General features: G+C 49.7%; 1 protein-coding gene and 1 non-coding gene across 3 annotated transcripts in view; one reads left to right on the top strand and one right to left on the bottom strand.

Moving 5' to 3' along the window:
- The window catches only part of ADGRG5 (adhesion G protein-coupled receptor G5), a 40,257-nt gene that overhangs the window by 10,095 nt on the left and 7,800 nt on the right, over window positions 1-22,362 (bottom strand). For both annotated transcript variants that reach the window (XM_071209152.1, XM_058279954.1), the window contains 10 exons: window positions 10,032-10,097; window positions 9,268-9,365; window positions 8,963-9,047; window positions 8,183-8,339; window positions 7,675-7,794; window positions 6,822-6,938; window positions 5,285-5,437; window positions 3,814-3,935; window positions 3,292-3,560; window positions 2,618-2,735 (listed from right to left, as the gene is read on the bottom strand). In XM_071209152.1, the coding sequence (XP_071065253.1) occupies window positions 2,618-2,735; window positions 3,292-3,560; window positions 3,814-3,935; window positions 5,285-5,437; window positions 6,822-6,938; window positions 7,675-7,794; window positions 8,183-8,339; window positions 8,963-9,047; window positions 9,268-9,346 (1,220 nt within the window). In that variant the 5' untranslated portion in view covers window positions 9,347-9,365; window positions 10,032-10,097. The remainder of the gene's footprint in view (window positions 1-2,617; window positions 2,736-3,291; window positions 3,561-3,813; window positions 3,936-5,284; window positions 5,438-6,821; window positions 6,939-7,674; window positions 7,795-8,182; window positions 8,340-8,962; window positions 9,048-9,267; window positions 9,366-10,031; window positions 10,098-22,362) is intronic.
- LOC111766569 (U7 small nuclear RNA) lies at window positions 15,413-15,474 on the top strand. Its single transcript, XR_002798589.1, has one exon. It is a non-coding gene; the product is annotated as a U7 small nuclear RNA (small nuclear RNA).

Here is a 22,362-nt window from a genome sequence, read left to right on the forward strand (position 1 = left end):
ACTGGGCTCCTGGCCGGGGGGTCACTGTTGTGGGCCCTGGGAGAGCAGTGGCAATCCTCCAGGTGCAACGGCAAGAACCAGGAAGGAAGGAGGGCCCAACAGTGGGCTCTTGATACTAATGGCTACACTTTTGAGCCTATGCACCTGCAATAAGAACAAGGCCTAGAGTAGCATTGTGCCTGGGGGCTTCCTCCTGACAGCCTTCATGTTACTCAAATGTGGCCACTCTCACAGCCAAACTCAGCGTGTAGATGTGATGCATTCCCCCCAGCGTGGGACACGACACCCGGGGATGAGCCTCCCTGGCACCGAGGGATCACTACCACATACCAGCTGAAGAAGCAACTAGAAAATGACCTTGAATTAAAGATTCAATGCGGAAAAGCAGAATATACCTGTCTACATATAATAACATGACTTCGGGAAGCGGTTTGACCTAATGTAAGGGGGAAATGGAAAGGAGAAATGAGATTATAAGGCTGTGAATCTCTAAAAAAGAGTCTGGAGGTTGTCAGAAGGAATACCCCTATGTACAACTGAACAGAGTCTAAGAGACAGATAAGGTAGATACAACCCCAGGTATTGGTTCTTTTGAGGGATAAAGAGACCCACGGGTTCTATGGTCATGGCAGAAGGGGTTCACTGCCATGACAGATGGCCCTTCTTTGGAGCTGGTGTTTCTGCGTGATGGAAATGGACTCAGAGGGGATCTCTTTTCACAAGACTTGCATGCTACTTTATTGGAATTGTAGTTGGTGCTGAGTTTAAGATATATGTAGGGGATTTGAATCTCTGGACTGATAATATGACACCCAGGCCCAGAGCCTCAACAGACTTCAGCTCCTACACTTTGACTTATTGGACTTACTCCACTCAGCTAACATGGAGTTGAAGAAGGTCAACCACCACAACATGGAGCCTAGAGTGTCTACAACTAGAAGCGGGAAGAGTGCATCCAGTACCCATGTGCAATCTAAGCCCTCACTTGACATAGGTGTGCAATGGACACAACCAATCCAATGTCCACAGAGGAAATGTGAAATGGGTGTGGGAACGGTAGCCATGGGGGCTGCTGGGTGTGGGGAACGGGAGGAAGAGATGAGATGTGGAGGCGTTTTCGGGACGTGGAGTTGTCCTGGATAGTGCTTCACGGACAATTACGGGACACTGTAGATCCCCCCAGGGCCCACTGGATGGAACGTGAGAGAGTCTGGGCTATGATGTGGACCATTGACTATGGGGTGCAGTGATGCTCAGAGATGAACTTACCAGGTGCAATAGATGTATCACGATGATGGGAGAGAGTGTTGCTGTGGGGGGAGTGGGGGGCGGGGGCGGTGGGGTTGAATGGGACCTCATATATTTTTTTTAATGTAATTAAAAAATAATAATAATAAATATTTAAAAAAAAAAAAAAAAAAACACAGGAGAATAAAATTCACAAAATCCAGGCCAGGGTGAGGGTTGCCTGGGAAGAAGGGAAAGGACTTGAGGCGACGCTGTTCTTAGCATAGCCTCTCTGACGTCCGCACGGTAATGTTTTATGGATGTGCCACACGCCCTTACGTCCACGCCACGTATTATATAACAAAACACAGGTTTTAAGAGCCCCCGGTCACAGCTCCTCTCAGCCCAGCCCTCGCACGCGCTGCCAGTGTTGACCGCCCCCCCGGGCCCTCACTGACTCCGCAGGAGCCTCCGGGGACGGCAGCAGGGAGATGGCCACGCAGGCAGCCAGCCTGCCATCAAGGCCCTGCTTTACGTTGGCGAGGTCCCTGGGGGCCGGGTTCTTAAGTACTCTGTGCCACATTGTCCCTAATAGTAAAATAAGACAAGAGGACCTATCCCTTGTGACAAGACTAAAAGAGGTTGCCGCCCCAAGGGCCTGGCACAGGCAGCCCTCAGCCACCCTGAGCTCTTGCCAGCCAGGCGAGGAAAACCAGGATGATGTGGCATCTGTAGGTGGCAGACCCACAGGGGTTGATGACGCGCTTCTCTCTTGCTTGGCTGCTAGAACTTCTTCACAGTAAAACATTTACCTCCCTAGGATGCCAGGAGGGACAGCAGAGGCCGTGTGGGAAAGTCTGCCTGCCTCCCGGCAGACCCCCAGAGCCCGTCTCTGCGGCCTCTTCCTGCACACCCCTCGCCATGCCGAGCCTGGTCCTTGGGGTGACCTGCTCTGCCAGCCCACAGCACTCTCTCCTCTGACCAGGAGGATCCACGGGGCCTGCAGTGCCACGTGCCAGCCCCGGCATGAAGGAGCCAGAGGCTGAGCCAGCAAAGCGAGGTGTGGGACGGGAGGGTCCAGGGCCCCCCGAGCTGGGCCAGCAGGGCTGGGAGCTGAGGGCAGGCCTGGGCCAGGCTGGACAGGGGTGCCGGGAAGCCGAGGCCCACTGCACCTGCCCCGGCCTGCGAGGGGCTCCTTTCCAGCTGGGGCGGAACACGAGCCCGCCCCGGTGGGAGGCCTTCCGGATCCAGAGAAGGGGTGAGGCTAAGCCCCCCAGAAACCTCCCCCGCCTAAGCTGCGGCTCCCTCTTTTGCCTCCCTGCAGCCAGTCCTGGCCCACGGGACACCCCGTTCAGAGCCGAGGAGCCCGCTGCTGCCCGAGGGCACTCACATGGAGGTGTTCGGGAAGCTCGTGCCGTTTTCCTGGCTGACCGAGGGTGGGATCACATGGAGTCCGTACGCTGAGTGCTTGACAGCGAGGACGGAGAGCACCAGGAGGGCCGGGAACCCTGAGGGCGGGACGGGGGCTCAGGAGACCCCGGAGGGGAGCTGGCTCCGGGCCCCTAAGACTGCTAGAACAGGTTCCACTGGGCCAGGGCGGGGGACTGTGCTGGGCCCCTCAGCCCCCGCCACGCGGTCCGGCTTCAGAGCAGTTAGCCTGGCGGTCTCAGGGGACACTGTTCTCCACGAGGTTAGTGGTGACTCTAGGGGAACGGCAGTGGCAGTGAGACTGGGAGGTGGCGGCCAGGGGCTGTGCGGAACAGAGGTAACGCAGAAAGGGGCTAGGATGGTGACGGACGAGCCAGGGATGGTGGTGACAGATGGGGGTGGAGACAGGATGAGGATGGGGAGGTGGGAATGGTGGCGGGGAGAACGTAGTGAAAATGAGGGGTAACAGCGATGGTGCAGGTGGAGGTGCGGGAGGAGGGGGTGGGGTGGCATTGGTGGAGGGGCTGGAAGTCGTGGAGGTGGTAGTGGGGGGGGCATGTAGTGAAGACAGGAGGGGCTGGCGCCCTGCCCTGCTGGAGACCTCGGGGGGCAAGCGGGGAGGGGCGCCACGCTTACCCCAGCCCAGCACGCAGAGTTTGAGCACGTAGCGGTGGATGTAGATGTTGTAGACACGCCCGAGGAGCAGGTAGAGGTTGAAGCCCTCGATGGCCATCCAGGTGAGGCAGGTGAGCAGCGCGTAGTGCAGGGCGGCGGCCAGGACCACGCACGCCGGCCCGGGCACGGGGCGCACGGCCAGCAGGGGGCTCAGCAGGAAGGCCACGTTCAGGAGCAGCACGGAGAAGTGCAGGTTCAGATGGATGCACGCCACGGAGTCGCTCTGCTTCCTGCAAGCGGGAGCGTGGCTGGCCCTCCACGGCCTGGGGACACCTGCAAGGGAGGGCCCCGACCGCCACCCCCCGGCTCACAGATGCACAATGACCAGGAAACTGCCGAGTCGACAAAGGGCAGGGACCCAACAGCGGCCACGCGGTGAGGCAGTTCTCCTGCCTCGGGCTCCTCTCGGGGAGACCAAGCGGGAAGGAAGGGAGGTGCTGGGCAGCAGCGGGATGGGCAGCCAGGCACTGTGGCAGGGGCTACCTGGCATGGAAGTGCAGCAGGATGGTGAGCAGCGAGGCCACGATGGAGACGCTGCAGCCCACGAGAGAGATGTACGTGAGGGGCGCAAGCAGCTCTGCAGGAACCGGGGTCGGGGAGAGTTGCTGCAGGGGGAAGGGGTGCTGAAGGCCAGGAGGAGCGCAGAAATGCCTCCCGGACTCAGTCGGAGGGACCTCGGGGGGACCTCGGCTCCACGTCCCCTTCCCCACGGTCCCAGCTTGAACGAGGCCATGAAAGACATCGTAGGTTTTGCCCACCCCAGCGCCTCCACCCCCCTCTCTGAGAGCCTCCATATGGCTCTGGGGGAGCTCCCCACACACACACCCTCCAGGCACACGGCTTCCCCCCACCCCCCTTCTCCCAGTGTGCACAGGCAGGTGCACCAGGCTGGCCTATTAGAAGCCCTCCTCTCCTAACCACAGTTACTGGTTTTGGGATGGGCATGTGTGCCGGTCTGAGTCTTTTGTGGACCCCAGAACATTGTGTTCTTCAGCCAACCCTTTCCTGGGCATGTAAACCTATCGTGTGTGGGAGCTTTTACTTAGATTGAGTTAATTCAATTAGATCACTTCAGGTAAGGGCCTGTGATTAGACTGCGGGGCACAGGGTGGGTCCTAATCCTTACTGGCATCTTATATAAACGGAAGTCTACAAGCAGAGACAGGCAGAAAGAAGTGGCAGAGACAGAGAAGCACCCAAAAGCTGGAATCACGGGAAGACTGAAGCCCAGGGGAGGCCACTTTAGCCAGACGCTGAAGGAGACGAGGCTGGGAAGAAAGGGGAGACAAGCCATGTGCAGGATGGCCCACAGCTGAGCTCGGAGAGAGCGGACTGGAGGAGAAGGAAGGCCGAGACTGGCCACATGGCGCCTTGCCACGTGGCAGGAACAGGATCGCCAGCACCAACCTTCCCCAAGGCAGCAGCTCTGATGATGCCTTGATTTGGACTTTTTCACAGCCTCCCAACTGTAGGCTTTTAAACTAATAAATTCCCCCTTTAAGAGTCAACCCATTTCTGGTCTATCACATTGGTAGCTTTCAGCAAATCAAGAGAGCACGTGACACGTGCTAGGCTGGTGAGGCTCATTCCCAAGACCTTCACTTGATAAAGAGAAGCTCTCATTCCACTGACCTAAAAGCTAGGACATGAACCAGAAATTTCTAGTAGTCATATTGTCATCCCATAGGAAGATCCTGCCTGTGAGTAAAGTCAGCACAGAGCAAGCACAGCTAAGGATAGAGACAGAGTTCTGTCTTGGAGATACTGTTTGAACCCCTGGATCCAGCCACTCCTGAAGCCTGACCCAGTGTTTTCGAGAACATGAGCCCCTAAAGCTTCCCTTTTTGGGTTGGATGTTCTGTCTCTTGCACCAGGCTTTGCCGTGCTCCTCTGCCCTGGATGGGGGGCCCTCTGCAGCTCTGACCTCCCTCACCCAAGCTGGATGCAAACATACCATGAGAACAGCAAAGTAGCTGAGGTGGCTGCAGCGGCAGAGCACCTGGGCAGGTGAGGGCTGCTCTGTGCGGCAACCCTCGGTGCTCCAGGCGCCCCCGTTGATCTTGCTGGCTCTCTCCTTCCAGAAGACGCAGGCCACTGTGTAGCCTTCCTGGGGAGAGATGCCGGGGTCAGTCAAAGGGGCGCAGGGGAGGAGCTGCGGGTCAGGCCTGGGAGTCACGGGGACCACGGCAGTTCCACTGCATCCTCGTCCAGACTTCACCAGGGACTGGGGGCTTTGGCCTCAGACAGAAACAGATTCTAGCTCCACCTTCACCGTGGACTCTCAGCGTGAACTGGGCAAGTTGCCAAGCCTCTCTGAGCCTCCGTTTCTTCATCTGCAAAATGGGATTGTTTTCCATCACAAGGCTGATGGAAAAATTGAAGGTGATGAGGAACCTCGAGTGCCCACCCCTGGGCTTATCCCCAGGAGGTGCTCCCTAAGCAGCGGGCCCTGCCCCTTCCTAGGCCCTATGGGAACAAGAGTGGTTCACCGCCGGGGAAGAGAGAGACATCCGCAGATGACTCCGACCTCAGGCCATGCGACAAGGGAATGGAGGTGACACAGGCAGCGCCACAGCAATCCAGAGAGGAAGGGGCGGAGGAGGCCTGGGCGGGGAAGGGGCTGAGGCGCTGAGAGCTCAGAGGATGCACTGGATCTCGACAGACTGGAGCAAGGCTCTGCAGTGGAGGGGACTGCAGGGACAAAGGCCCAGGGCGGGAAAAGGATGGCAGTGAAATCGGGAAGGCAGAGCAGTCGGGGAGCTGGGGCTGAAAGGCGGAGAAGCCAAAGCAGAGAGCCAGGGGCAGCGGAGCAGAGGCAGCCGGGGCTCGCGGGCCCAGCAGCCCTCTCCCCCACTTCCAGTGTCAGCACTGGACCTCCGTGGGGGCCCCTCTCTCCCAGGGCAGGTCTGGTGGATCTGACTCCACTCTGTCTCGTGTGACCCAGACCCGGCCAATTCACACATGCCATTGCCCTGACCAAGCAACTGGTTCAGGGAGAGACCTGCAGGACTCCGTTCTGGTGGGGGCGAGCCTGCTGGGAAGGAGGGAAGGAAGCCCGGCGCTTCAGCAGCCATCTTGTCACAGAGAGGAAAGCGAAAGGAGGAAAGCATTGCTGAGAGACGGAGAAAGACCGAACCGTGATGACATTGGCTCCACCCTTGGAGTCAGCCCTTCCTGAAGCCATGACACCCCTGGACGTTTCAGTTACGGGGTGAAAAAATTCTCCTTAAACTGGCTTGAGTTAGTTTGCTATCACTTGCAGCTGAAACCATCCTGACTCGTGCCATGAGTAAGAGCATCTCCGTCCTGATGTGAGTGGGGATTATTTCTTTGGCAGGAATTTTCCAAGTTGATTGATTTTAAACAGTCTTCAAAACCTTTCAGTGGTTGTTTCCAAGATGGCCCCACAGGTGTGGCCATGGTCAAACGAATGCTCGACCGGAGCCCCGCAGAGAGAAGGGGTGGGTGAGAATGGGGCGCCCCCACAGTACCAGGCTTTGGTTGTGCCAGAAGCTGATGTTGATCGGCTCCTTGAGGTCGTGCACGTGGCCGTGGTCCAGCCGGGCTCCCAGGACATAGTTATTGAGCAGAAGTGACTTGTTGTCATCCTGGAAGGGCAGAAGGGAAAGGCCTGAGGTCTGAGAGCCCCCTCCCGCCCCTCCTCCCCAGGTGAGAGCAGACAGCATCCCTCTCAGGCGCACGAGCGGCCACCTCCCGGCCTTGGCACATGCGGCCCCTTCCCCTGGAAAGCTGTCCTCCCGAGAGCCCGGCTCCCCCTGCCAGTGGGTAGTGCATTCCAGCCTCAGAGCACCCGCCTGCGCCTGGTCCTCCATCTCGCCACCACCCGAAGCCTCTTTCAAAGCCCAGGTTAAAAGGCACCTTCTCCAGCAGGCCTCTTGGGCTGCCCACTGGGAACGCGCTGGAATGCACCCAGACTCATCCACTGCTTTGCATCTCCCCGGCTATAGCCAACCTCGAGCTAAAAATTAAGTCTCTCCGGTCCTGCTCTAAACGCTGAGGCGCAGACCTCTCTGAGAGCAGGGACCTTGTTACCTTCTTGCTGTCCCCAACAGCACACCGTAGGCATGTAGGTCTTATGTGCAGATCTTAATTGTGCCTCCCTACTCTGCTAACGCTGGTGGGGAAACTGAGGTCCAGAGAGGAGCAGTGGCTGGCCCAGGCTGCACAGCAAATGACCTCCAGCCCCTGCCTCGCTTGGGGCTGGCCCCCCTGCCCAGAGGCCAGGCGGTGGCGGGGCATGGATGCCCGCAGCGCTCCCGGGAAGGGGCCAGGGGAGCCCCGGCAGCCAGCAGCCGCCCTCCTGGTCCCTCCCTGGGCACTGACCTGGAAAAAGAAGGAGGTGAAAAAGTAGACGCAGATGAGGCGCAGCTCCCGGGGGCGGCGGGTCCGGCAGGCGTTCCGGGTCAGCTCTGCTGGGAACTGCATGGCGTGCGGGGCCACGGCCTGGGGAGGGCCACGGAGAGGCGGGTCCTGGCACTCGAGGCCGCCCGGGCTTCGTGGTCTCCCCCCCGCGGGGCCTTCCTAGCCTGCTCTTTCCCTCCTCCGAGCCTCTCCTCTCCGGCTGCACCTCCTCCTAATCTTCCCAAAGCCCCAGACCTGCCCTCCACCCTGGTCTTACGTTAGTATCTGTCCACCGCCTGGGGCCCCGGGAGCCCAGTGCGGGGCCAGGCGGCCAACAGGCACCCCACACGGGTCCCCCAGGAGCCAGCCCGCCCCCAGGGACCCGCCCCGGCTGCTCCCTGTTACTCTCATGAGGACTATCTGCCCCTTTCCCAAAGGAGGAGCCACGCCTGACCCGGCTCCCCCTTCCCTCCCCGCACGACCGCCTGACCCGAAGGGTTGGCTTCAGGATGGAGCTGCTCAGGGAGAGCCCAGGGAAGTCGCAGTCCAGCCTGAAGGCCAGAGACTGGATGCTGTATGTCTGCAGGGTCAGGTTGGGGCCTGAGAAACTGGCGTCCAGCAGCAGGCTCTCGAGGCGGCAGACACACCTGGAGGAGGGGAATGGAGTGGGGTGGGGGGGGCTGGCCGTGGAGGGCAGAGCCTCGAGTGGGGCTGGGGCGGGTGAGGGGGTCTCTAGACAGCTGGGCAGGCCTGTCCCTCCCACCCCTGGACCTTTGCACACACAGGTCCCTCCCTACCCCACCCATCCCCTTCTCCTGATCCGCTCCTGGTCAGGTCCCATTTTGTCACCACCTCCTCCAGGCAGTCTTCCCTGACCCCTCCCCTCTGTGTGAGGTGCCCCACAGCCCCTGTGCTTCCCCAGCTCATATCCCTGCTCCACCACCACCCAGAGCTGCTCGGCCTTTGGGTCACAGATCCTGGAGAACCAGCCAGAGTCTTAGAGCCCCTTCCCAGAAAAACAGCCAGGGGAGTCTGCACCCAGTTTCATGGCATCCCTGGGCAAGAGGCCCCGCCCTAGACAAGCGCTATGAGGGCAGCGGTATGTCCTGCTATGAGCCAGGCACGCAGTAGGTGTTCAATAATGGAGGGCCGAATAAACGAACAGTTACACTGTCTACTCTGGGCCACCCCTGGACCACCGACTCAAGGTGTAGGCTGGGAGCGGGAGGCACAGGGGACCCCTAGCAGGCAGGACGGACGTCCAACTCACTCGGTACAAGGGGCCATTCTCCAGACAGGGGAGTTCATTTTCTTCTCCATGTTCTCCATAAAGTCCTGGACTTCCTGGTAGGCCTCTGTGGGGCGTGAGAGTCAGACCTCCACCCACCTGTCCTGGGCCGCCCGGCCGCAGCCCCCGGGCCTTCCGCCCCAGCCCCAGCGCTCTACATCACGGAAGCAGCTGCGCAGGGCGGCTCGGCAGCCCCTCCACGTCCTCTGGATTGAGGCCCCTGCCTTTCACATCACAGCCACGGGCCTGGGGTAGGCTAGTCCCCCAGTGCAGTGGAGCCCCCTTACCCGCTGTCCCGCTCTGAGAAGTCACGAGGCAGAGGCAGAGGAGAAGGGCCTCCCAGTGATCCACGCCCTGTGTTCTCATCTCCTCCCAGGACTGGGTCCTGCCCAGGAAGAAAAGGTACACACCGCTGTAGTACAGTAAAAGGGCGACTTCTAACTCCTAGCCATCTGGCAAGTCCTAAGGGAAGGGCACGCGGCATCTTATTTGGGCCTCACTACATCTCCATTTCACAGATGAGGCAACTGGGGCTCAGAGAGCAAAGGATCACTCTTCAGGGGAACAGCAGAGGCTGCCTGAAGCCAGGTCTCTGCGACCCCAGAACCCGTAGGCCCTGAGCAATGCCTGCCGTTAGCAACCCTGCCTGAGACACCTTGCCCCCAGCATGGGCACTCCAGGGTCACGGCCAGGGCCCAGCCTCACCCAGGGGGAAGCAGAGCAGGCAGCCTCTAGCCCTGTCGGACCCTATTGTTAACTTGCTGGGTGACTTTGGGCAAGGATCTGTCCCTCTCTGGCCTCATTTTCCTCGGTTTTAAAATGAATTAAAGATTGTGGGCCCCACTTTGGAATTTGTGCTCCTGAGTGTGAGGGAGTTGGACTCAAGTTTGACTTCTCTACATATGCCTCTTCTGTCACTTTTACTGAACCTGTGATGGTGCTGGGGTTGGTGTATATTCAGGAGACTTGAATCTCTGGACTGGCCATGCGCCAGCTGGGCCCTGAGCCTCAGCAGAGTCGTAACTCCTACTCTCCAGTTCGTTGGACTTACCTAGGTCAGTTGATGGGGAGGTGAGAATGGTCAACCACCACACCAGGGAACTGAGAGTGTCTGCAACTGCAAGCAAGAGAATCACATCGATCAGCCATGTGGGATCTAAGCCCCTTCTTGATTTAGAGGTAGAGTGGGCATCACATCCTGGGGTCCACAGGATGGAGGAATATAATATGGATTGGAGTGGACCTGCTGGAATTCTACTACAGAACTGTTTTGACTCTAGCAATGGAAGAAATTGTATCATTGATGTGGAGATGGTGGCCACAGGAGTTGCTGAGGGCAGGGAGAGGGAGAAGAGGAAAATGGTGCAATTTCAGGACTTGGAGTTGTCCTTAATGATATTGCAGGGACAGATGCAGGACATTGCATATCCTGCCATAATCCACTGGATGGACTGGGGGAGAGTGTGAACTACAATGTAAACCATGGTCCATGTAGTGTGGTGGTACTCCAGGGTGATTTCACCAAATGCAATGAATGTGCCTTACTGATGAAAGGGGATGTTGATGTGGGAGGAGTAGGGGGTGGGGAGTGGGGTATATGGGAGCCTCTTATGTTTTTCTGTTGTTGTTTTTAAAGATTTATTTTTATTTATTTATTTCCCCTTCCCCCCCGCTCATTGTCTGCTCTGTGTGTCCATTCACTGTGTGTTCTTCTGTGTTCGCTTGTGTTCTTGTAAGCAGCACCAGGAATCTGTGTCTCTTTTTGTTGTGTCATCTTGCTGTGTCAGCTCTCCATATGTGCAGCGCCACTCCTGGGTAAGCTGGACTTTCTTTCGCATTGGGCGGCTCTCCTTACAGGGCGTACTCCTTGCACGTGGTGCTCCCTATGCGGGGGACACCCCTGCATGGCATGGCACTCCTTGCCCGCATCAGCACTGCGCGTGGGCCAGCTCATCATACAGGTCAGGAGGCCCTGGGTTTGAACCTCAGACCTCCCATGTGGTAGGCGGATGCTCTATCTGTTGAGCCAAGTCCACTTCCCTCTCTTACGGTTTTTAATGTAACGATGTTATGTGATCTACTTATCTTTTTTTAAAAAAAGACAATAAAAATAAATTTTAAAAATAAAAATAAAATGAATTAATGATTGGGAGTGGATGTGGCTCAAATGGTTGAGCTCCTGCCTCCCACATATGAGGTCCCAGGTTCAATCTCCAGCCCTTGGTACCACAGATGCAAAAAAAAGAATTAATAAACTTCTGCTTAAATATACTAAATTTATGACTACTGCGGAGGATTCTGGGAAACTCCAGGAATTAGTCCCTCCACCAAAACAACTATTGATCGGCAGGAATTGTCTGACTCAACCACTTTGAAACTCCAGAGTCTAAGGGAAGACTGTGCAGTATCTAGGAGGGAACAGAAGGAGAGGAAGAGGCTAGTAAATTGGGATAAGCTCTGGTGAGTTTCACCCTCCCTGCAGCACTTCCATCCTCCTTCCCCCAGCCTCGTGGCGGCAGCAGCGGGGACTGGAGCTCAGAGCCCCGGCGAAGCTTGCTGGCGCCAGGTGGGACGTAGTACTCCATAGTACTCCAAACTCCAGGGGTGCTTGGTCTGATCCCAGCGCTCTACCTATGATCACCACTGGGACCTGCTCTGAGGGTGGCCGTTGTTCCAAACCCCGTGGGGCAAAGGTGGCAGAGGAGTCACAGTTGAAAGTCTGCACTCCTGGACAAGTGCTGAATTAAGAAAACGCAGTTTGAAAAGCCATAGACGCTCCGGGTGCCCTTGCTGGCCCTTCCCCCACCCCCTAAACAACAGAGTGGCGCAGCTTGCGCTCCCATTGTGGGCGCCTGGCCCTGTTCCAGAGGAAACAGAGCGAGCGCTGTGTGCAGACTGGGTGGGTGTACGTATGTCAGTGCCAATCTGTGGGGGGGAGGGGGGAGAGTCTAAGAGACTGAGCCAGGAAGGTGCCCCTGGCCCACCCTCCCAGAGATTGCCTGAGGGCAGAGAAGCTGCTTGCAGGCAGGGGGGCCCTGTGAGAAACAATCAAGTTGAAGCGGCCTAAGGCAAAAGCCTATCCATATTAAGTCACTCAAGAGAACACCCAGGAGGGGGAGGCAGCCTATTTCAAAGGAAGCAGAGGCAGCATTCACTTGAACTCCTGTAAACTGTGAACGGGGACTTCCTAAGGCCTGTAGCAAACACAAGCCCAGGAAAACAAGCAGGCTTCATGGCTCTGGCTCTAGACAGGCTCAGATAAGACAGAGAAACCATTTGCCTCGGGCTAATCTTCTTGGTGGAGGGCTAAGCCCTGAAGGAGACCACCAGGCAAAACAGAGCCAAAGGGTACAGACAGTGAAAGGAGGCTTTGCCTTTGGTTGGTTTGTATTGATTACTTCCTGGCATTCAAGAAAATCTCTGTCATATCACTAGCTGGATATAAACTTAAGGCACAGCACAGGGACTAAATACCAGAGCTAACACTTTAAAATATATTAATGTACAGTGTGCAACAAATACTACAAGACAAACTAAGAAACAGGAGATGATGGCCCATCCAAAGGAACAAGATGAAAATCCAGGAACCATTCAACAAAGAGGACCAGACTTTGGACTTACTAAACAGAGTCTTTAAAATAATCAAGCCAAATATGCTCAAGGAGATAAAAGAAAACTCAGAGAAACAACTAAAGGATATGAGGGAAACAACGCATGAACAATATGGGGATATTTCCAGAAAAATGCAGGAATTAAAGAATGCAATAACTTAAATGAAAACATTTCCTAAATGGTTTCAATAGCAGATCAGAGGGGGCAGAAGAAAGATCCAGTGAACTCAAAGACAAACCAACTGAAATGATTCAGACTGAAAAGTAGAAAGAAAAAAGAATTATACAGAAAGAACAGAGCCTGAGAGACATGTGGGACATCACCAAGTATACCAATATATGTATTATGGGATACCAAGACGGAGAAGAGAGAAAGGGGCAGAAGAAATATTAAAAGAAATAATAACAGAAAACATCTAAATTTTAATGAAAAACATTATTTATGCACATTCAAGTTCAGTGAATGCCAAAAAGATAAACTAAAAGAGAACCACACCATGACACACAGTTATCACACTGTCCATGCCAAGTAAAAGGAGAGAGTTATGAAAGCTGCAAGAGAAAAGCAACAAGTTATGTCCAAGGGAATCCCAATAAGATTTAGTGCCAACAAGTTGGATAACCTAGATGAAATGGACAAACTCCTAGAAAGACACAAACTAGCTACACTGACTCTAGAAGAAATAGAAAATCCCAACAAACCAATGTTAGTAAAGAGTTTGAATCAGTAATCAAAAACCTCCCAACTAAGAGAAGTCCAGGACCCAGTGGCTTAACAGGTGATTTTTACCAAACGTTCCAAGAAAAATTAACATTAGTCCTGCTCAAAGTCTTCCAAAAAAATTGAAAAGGAGGGAACTCTCTAATTCATTCTAAAAGGCCATCACCCATGTACCCAAGCCAGATAAAGATCTCACAAGAAATAAAACTTCAGAGCAATAGCCCTTATAAATACAGGCACAAAGATCCTCAACAAAATACTAGCAAACTGAATCCAACAGCACATTAAAAGAATTATATTCCATGATCAAGTGGTATTGATTACAGGTATGCCTGGGTGGTTCAACATAAAAAGGTCAATTAATGTAATATACCACAGTAACAGAGTAAAGGAGGGAAAAAACACATGATCATCTCAATTGATGCAAAAAGGCATTTGACAATATCCTTCAGCACCTCTTCTTGAAAAAAACACTTAGAGTACTGGAATAGAAGGAAACTTCCTCAAAATGATAAGGAGCATATGTGAAAAACCCACAGCTAACATCATACTCAACAGTGAAAGACTGAAAGCTTTTTTCCCTCTAAGATCAGGAACAAGAAATTATGTTCATTGCCACTACTGTTATTCAACATTGTACTGGAAGTTCTAGCTAGAGCAATTAGGCAAGAGAAAGAAATAAAAGGCATCCACATTGGAAAGAAAGAAGTAAAACGTTCCCTATTTTCAGATGACATGATCCTATATACAGAAAATCCTGAAAAATCCACAAAAAATGCTACTGGAACTAATAAATGAATTTAGCAAAGTGGCAGGCTACAAAATCAACACCCAAAAATCAGCAGTGTTTCTATATACTAGTGAAAAATAATCTGAAAAGAAATCAAGGGGGAAAATTCATTTATACTAGCAATTAAAAAAAAAAATCTAAGAATAAATTCAACCAAGGATATAAAGGACTTATACACAGAAAACTATAAGACATTGCCAAAAGAAATCAAGTTAGGCCTAAATAAATGGAAGGACATTCCACATTAATGGATTAGAACTGTTAAGATGTCAGTTCTATCCAAAGCAATTTACAGGTTGAACTCAATCCCAATCAAAATTCCAAAATCCTTCTTGCAGAAATGGACAAACAAATCATCAAAATTAGATGTAAGTAAAACAAATACAAACAAACAAAAAAATTTATATGTAAGGATAGGAGGCCTGAACAGCCAAGCTATCTTGAAAAAGAACAAAGTTGGAGGACTCACTTTTCCTAATCTTAAAGTATCTACATTGACATAGTAATCAAAATAACATGATTCTGGTACAAGGACAGACATAGACCAATGGAATCAAATTGAGAAGGCAGAAATCAACCCTCACATTTATGGCAAATTGATTTGTTTGTTTTTTTTAGGAGGTACCAGGGATTAAACCTGGGACCTCCTACATGGGAGGAAGGTGCTCAACCACTGAGCTACGTCCATTTCCCCAATTGATTCTTGACAAGCATGCAAAGACCAACTCAACTGGGAAAGAATACTCCCTTCAAAAAATTGTGCTGGGAAAAGTGGAATGTCCATGAGCAAAATCAAGAAGAAGGACCCCTATCTTAAACAATATATGAAATCAACTCAAAATTTTCAAAGACTTAAATATAAGAACAAGAAGTATAAAACTCCTAGAAGAAAACATACGGAAGCATCTTCAGACCTTGTTAGGCAATGATTTCTTAGACTCTACAAGCAACAAAAGAAAAAAATTAATAAATGGGACCTCATCAAAATTAAAAACTTTTGTGCATCAAAAGACTTTATCATGAAAGTAAAAAGGCAATCTACTCAATGGGAGAAAATATTTAGAAACCACATAACTAATAAGGGTTTAATATCCAGAATAAAGAAATGCTACAACTCAACAATAAAAAGACAAACAATCCAATTTAAAAAGGGGCAAAAGACACAAATAGACATTGCTCCAAAGATATACAAATGGCCAAAAAGCACATGAAAAGATGCCAACATCATTAGCTATTAGGAAAATGCAAATCAAAACCACAATGAGATACCATTTCATACCCACTAGAAAGAATACTTTAAAAAAAAAATGGAGTGTTGCAGCTCCTTTAGAATTTGTCTAGTAGGTCTTCTGGCTTCTGCTGGAAGGTCCTCCAAAAAAAAGAGTGGACACTTACAAGTCTTAGAGAAGATGTGAAGAAATTGGAACGCTCATTCATCCATTGTTAGTGGGAATGTAAAATGGTGAAGCCACTGTGGAAGACATTTTGGCGGTCCCTCAGAAAGTTCATTATAGAATTACCATATGACCCAGCAATCCTACTTCTAGGTATATACCCAAAAGAATTGAAAGTAGGGACTTAAATAATTGCACACCAATGTTCATAGTAGCATTATTCACAATTACCAAAAGATGGAAGCAAACCAAGTGTCAATCAACTGAAGAATGAATAAACAAATTGTGGTATACACATACTGTGTTAGTCAGCCAAAGGGGTGCTGATGCAAAATACCAGAAATCTGCTGGCTTTTATAAAGGGTATTTGAGGAAGAAGCTTACAGTTAGCAGGACATAAAACAAGTTACTTCCCTCACCAAAGTCTGTTGCCACGTGTTGGGGCAAGATGGCTGCTGAGGTCTGCCAAGAGTTCAGTCTTCTTGGGTTTCTCTTTACCCCGGGCTCCGTTGCTCTCTGGGTTCAGCTGCTGTGTTTTCTCCACAAGGTCAGCTGTAGACTATTAGGTGAACAGCTTATTTCTCGTCCTGGGGCCTTCTCTCTTTCCTCACAACCAAGCTCCTCTGGGTGCTTACTTCCTGGGGCACTAGCTCAAGACTCCAGCATCAAAACTCCAACATCAAAACTCCAACTCTGTCCTTTGCCATGGCTTTTATCTGTGAGTCCCTACCCACCAAGTGGGGACTCAACACCCTACTGACATGGCCGAATCAAAGCCCTAATCATAATTTAAACACGCCCAAGAACAGATCAGTTGACAAACATAATCCAATATCTATTTTTGGAATTCATGAACCATATCAAACTGTTATACACACAATGGAATATCCAGTTGTAAAAAGGAATGAGGTTCTGATACATATAAGAACATGGATGAACCTTGAAGACATCATATTAAGTGAAATAGTCTGACACTAAAGGACAAATACTGTATGATTGCACCCATAAGAAATAATTAGAGGTGGGAAATGGTTGTGGCTTAACTGATAGAGCATCACCTACCAAATAGGAGGTCCAGGGTTCAAACCCAGAGCCTTCTGGCCCATGTGATAAGCTGGCCCACATGCAGTACTGCCACGTGCAAGGAGTGCCTTGCCATGCAGGGGTGCCCCCCGCATTGGGGAGCCCCATGCACAAGGAGTGTACACTGTAAGGAAAGCTGCCCCGCCTGAAAAAAGCGCAGCCTGCCCAGGAGTGGCGCCACACACATGGAGAGTTGATGCAGCAAGATGATGCAACAAAAAGAGACACAGATTCTCAGTGCCGCTGACAAGAATGCAAAATGCAAGCAGACAGAGAAGAACACACAGTGAGTGGACACAGAGAGCAGACCCCGGTGGGGAGGAGGGGAATGGGGAAGGAGAGAGAAATAAATGAAAATAAATCTTAAAAAAAAAAAAAAAGAATCAGAGGGAAGCAGCTGTGGCTCAAGCAATTGCTCTCCCATTTACCATATGGAGGACCCAGGTATGATCCCCAGAACCTCCTAGTAAAAAAAAGAAAAAAGGCGTCCCAGATCTGCTCAGAGAGGTGCAAGGCCCCTGTGCAGCAACGCGATGCTCCTAAAAGATGATGACACAACCAGATTTTTTTTTTAAAAGAAAGAATTAGAATAAGCAAATTCATAGAGTCAAAAACTAGAATATAGGTTAGCAGGGGCTGAGGTGGGAGTAAGGAATGGGAAGTTGTATCTTAAAATGTACATAGTTTCTTTTTGTGTTGACTGTAAAGTTTCGGTAATGGGTGTTGGTGATGGCAGCACAACATTGTGAATGTAATTAATGGCACTGAATTATATACTTCCATGTGGTTGTGAAGGTTAGGCTAATGTGTCAACTAGGCCAGGTAATTACGTCCAGTTATTTGGTCAAGCAAGCACTGGGCTAATTGTAATACAAGGACATTTATGGTCTTTAGTCACCACTGACTTTACTGCAGTGGTAAATCAGAGAGCTGATTACAATCACATCCATCCGGGAGATTGCCATCAACAATGAACGAAGCTGGATCCAATCAGTTGAATGCCTTAAAAGGGGAAGTGATTCCAGCATTGAGTGAGAATTTCCCAGCTCGTCTTTGGACAGCCAGTGTCTCCCAGCACTCATCAAGGACTTTCACTGGACTTTCATTGGAGCCCTTGGTTGCAACTTACCTGTGGAACCTAACTAGTGGTGATGTTCACAAGTCATCAAGCCTTGCCAACTAATCAGCCTTTTAGTGCTCCACTCTTAAAGAAAAATGCTCAAGCAAGGATCACCTGTTATTTTCAAACATGCACCTCAGGAAGCTGCTGGAAGAAGTGAGTCAACGAAATAATGGAGTAAATCATGAAAAAAGACACAGGATATAGGGAACAGAGAACCTCACCAGAGAGAGGTGAAGCTACTATTCGGAAAATGGGTAAAGAGAGTGACCAGGTTGATGGCTAAACAGCAGGACTAGAACACAGCCTTTCCAGAAGGGAGCAGAAGAGAAGACTCAAAGGAAAAAAGAAGAATATATAATATAGAGATTATCTGATAGAGTTGAGCAAAGTTTTATATAGAAAGCTTGCAAATGAAAAAAAAGAAGCAATTAATTTCAGAAAAAGCTATACAAGAAGGAAAACATAGTCATCTTACATTTGGTTTTATAGGGAATAATATCTATATAGACATAATAGAAACATTGAACAGGAAATTTATTTTTTAATTGTGTAAAACCATAATAAAATGAGTTCAACTTCCACTTAGGATGCAGAGAGTCACAAGAGACCACTGCTCCCATCATGAAAATGGAGAAAGTCAAATTAAGTACAAAGTCCTATTTTTAAGCATTAGAGAGTGGAGGTCACAAGATAACCAAGTGAATAGATATTCAATGGTTGATAAACTCTTCAGTGAGAGATAAGACATCTCAATGGTTTCACCTTTGGACAGAGCACAGGAGGAAGATGAGGTTACCACAAAAGTAGGTAAAAAGAAAACTAAAAATAAACTCTTGAAGTCTGTGTATGGTTTAAAGAGAGAGTTTAGAATCTTGGAGAGGCCCAAACACAAGGGAAGTGTGTACCTACTTGACAGGTCCTTCCCAGTCCTCACTGGGTGCTCATGAGAATGATTTGGGGTGGGGCAGGGCCTGAGAGAGCGTCCATGATGGTTCAGGCACACAGGGTCTGCCAAGGTTTGGGGTGCAGCTGGGGTTCCAGGAGAAGCCTATCTGAGCTCAGGGCCATGCATAACTACAAGGCTGTTACAGGCTGCTGCTGAGAGATGGACACCTACACTCTGGATCTTCCTATGACATGAGATGCTCAGTCAACCAGATATGACCTATTATCAGGTAAAGAAAGATCTGCTGCCTCTGACAGAAGAAAATCCACATCCGTTCACCCTGTACTGGCACTACTCAAAATCCATTAGTCAATGGGGAGAAGCAGGAAACCCACATGTATCTAAGATCCTGCACAGATATCAAGCAGAGGGCTGCTGCTGGCAGAAGGGCAGGCCCTCACCCACATCCAAGGCCTATACCAATACTAGGCAGAGTCTGGTTCCCATGGGGGCAAAGGACAGGTTATCTGCCTACACTCTAGTACCTGTACTGAGTAGAAGACAGAAGTTATCAGTTACTGGAGAAGAATCAGTAAAACTGAAGGAGTCCCAACCCTGAGGCTCAGGCACATCCTAAGGCTGAGGCTAGAGCAAGAGAACAAAGAATCCACTGCTTTTACCACAAACCTTGAACCAAGTAATGAGGAATCACTGTGGATGGGTCTAGAACACAAAAAGAAATTCCCTCTGTTGCATGCATACAGGGCCAGCCAAAAGCTGAGAGTGGAGAAGGAATACTGAGAAAATCCCTACTGCACTCCAAGCCTCACATTAAGCACAAAAGTGGCAATCCACCCCTGGAGAAATTTGATGCCTGTGGTTCACAGAGGGTAACTACAGCAACAACAAAACATACACTCAAATCAACTATAGGCTAGAGTCACTCAACCCCCCACAGGAAAGCACTAACACAAGAAGAGGTATGCCTATTTTTAGGCATAAATATCATCTACCTCACTTGTTGTTCTTTGACACATAATGTTTGGCAATCAATCAAAGATTGAAAGAAAGAGGAAGATAAAAAGACCCATGGTCAAAAGATGAAAGAGGGGAAGCGGCTGTGGCTCCATCAGTTGGGCTCCCGTCTACCATATGGGAGGCCCTGGGTTTGTGTCCCGGGGTCCCCTTGTGAAGGCGGGCTCCCCCACACGCTGCAGAGCACTGCCCAGCCCGCAAGTACCGCAGAGCGCTGCCTGGACCGCAAGCACTGCAGAGAGCCAACTCAGCAAGGTGACGCAACAAAAGAGGGAGATAAGTAAGAACACAGAGGAGCACGCCCCCGAATGGACACAGAGAGCAGACAGCACGCAAAAAGCCACAAGGGAGGGGGGGGAGATTAAAAAAAAAAGATAAAAGAGGCAACAGCAACAGAACCAGACCAAGAGATGGCCCTAATGGTGGAACTATCAGATAGGGACTTAAAAATAAATATGATGAACATTTTTAAAAGAACTAATGAAAAAGGTGGACAAAGATCACCCAAGATGATATAGATAATGTGAAGAGTTCTACATTCATTTTAAAATTGAAGTTGTAGTTTAAAAACCTTTCCACAAAGGAAACACTGGACCCAGATGGTTTCACTGGTTAATTCTTCCAAACATTTACAAAAGTGGGGGAAAAAAAGTGATAATACCAATTCTACAGAAACTCTTCCAAATAATAAAAAAGGAAGGAAGAAATAATAACAATTCTAAACACATTCTTTCAAGAAATAAAGGAGGAAATTATGCTTCCCATTTCATAAGGCCAATACTACTGTAGTACCAATACCAGACAAAGACATTACAAGAAAAGAAAATTTCAGATCAAGAACCCTCATAAATATAGATACAATCTCAATAAAAGTCCCAGAAGTCTTTTTATAGAAATTGGTAAGCTTATTCTAAAATTATATGGAAAAGTAAAGAATCTAGACTAGCCAAAACAATTTTTAAAAAGAAGAACAAAGTTGGAGGGCTCAGAGATATATGCTATCTCATTCAATGCTTACTATAAAGCTACAGTAATCAAAACAGTGTGTTATTGGCATAAGGAAAAACATACAGATAATTGGAACAGAATAGTCCAAAAAATACCCGCATATGTATTTTTTACAAAGATGCCAAGATGGGAAACGGACTTGGCCCAGTGGTTAGGGCATCCGTCTACAACATGGGAGGTCCGCGGTTCAAACCCCGGGCCTCCTTGACCCATGTGGAGCTGGCCCATGCGCAGTGCTGATACGCGCAAGGAGTGCCGAGCCATGCAGGGGTGTCCCCCAAGTAGGGGAGCCCCACGCGCAAGGAGTGTGCCCCGTAAGGAGAGCCGCCCAGCGCGAAAGAAAGTGCAGCCTGCCCAGGAATGGCGCTGCCCACACTTCCCGTGCCGCTGACGACAACAGAAGCAGACAAAGAAACAAGACGCAGCAAAATAGACACAGAGAACAGACAACCGGGGGAGGGGGGAGGAATTGAAAATAAATAAATAAATCTTTTTAAAAAAAAGATGCCAAGCTAAGTTAGTAGAAAGAGGATAGTCTTTTCAACAAGTGGCTCTGTAATAATTGGCTGCAAAAAAAAAGAACTTGGATCCATTCCTTATAGGACATACAAAATTTAATGAATTATAAATCAAATGGCTCATAGATACAAATATTAAACCTAAAACTATAAAACTTCTAGAAGAAAACAATGGAGAAAGTCTCTCTAACCTTGGGTTAGGCAAAGATTTCTTAAAAATTATACCAAAAGCATGATCCAGGGAAGTGGATGTGGCTCAACCAATTGGGCTCCCATCTACCATATAGGAGTTCCAGGGTTCGATACCCAGGACCTCCTGGTGGAGGCAAGCTGGCCCATGTGGTGAGCTGGCCCACACAGAGTGCTGGCCTGTGCACGAGAGTGCTACCCTGCACAGGAGTGCTGGCCCACGTGGAGAGATAGCGCAGCAAGATGACACAACAAAAAGAGACAAAGTAAAATAAATCTTTAAAATAAAGAGAGAGAGAGAGACAGAGGAGAGATAATAAGAGATGCAGCAGATTAGGGAGCTGAGGTGGCACAAGAGAATGATTGTCTCTCTCCCACTCCAGAAGGTCCCACGATCACTTCCCAGAGCCACCTAATGAGAATACAAGCAGACACAGAAGAACACACAGCAAATGGACACAGAGAGCAGACAATGGAGGGAGGGGGGAGAAATAAATAAAATCTTAAAAAAAAAAAGCATGATCCATTATAAAAAATTGATAAATTGGATTTCATCATAATAAAAACTTCTGGTCTCTGAAGGTCATTCTTAAAAGAATGAGAAGACAGGGCATAGACTGGGAAAAATATTTGCAAACACTTTTCTGTAAAAGGACTGTATTAACTATATTTTTTCAAAAAACTCACACAACTAAATAAGACAACCCAACCAAAAAAAAAAAAAAAAAAAAAACCATGGGAAAAGATTTAAACAGTCACTAAACCAAAAAAGACAAAGGACTGGAAAATAAGCACATGAAAACATGCTCAATATCATTAGTCATTAGGGAAATACAAATCAAAACCACAATGGGATACTGCTATATACCTTCTTGAGTGGCTAAAATTAAAATGTTCCAGCAACACCAGGTGTGGAGGACATAGAGCAGCTGGAATTCTTGTACATTACAGGAAGGAATGTAATATGGCACTTTGGAAACAGTTTGACAGTTTTTTACAAACTTAAATATACACTTACCATATG

The sequence above is a fragment of the Dasypus novemcinctus genome, chromosome 18 (assembly GCF_030445035.2).
Source record: "Dasypus novemcinctus isolate mDasNov1 chromosome 18, mDasNov1.1.hap2, whole genome shotgun sequence".
Classification (NCBI taxonomy): Eukaryota; Metazoa; Chordata; class Mammalia; order Cingulata; family Dasypodidae; genus Dasypus; species Dasypus novemcinctus.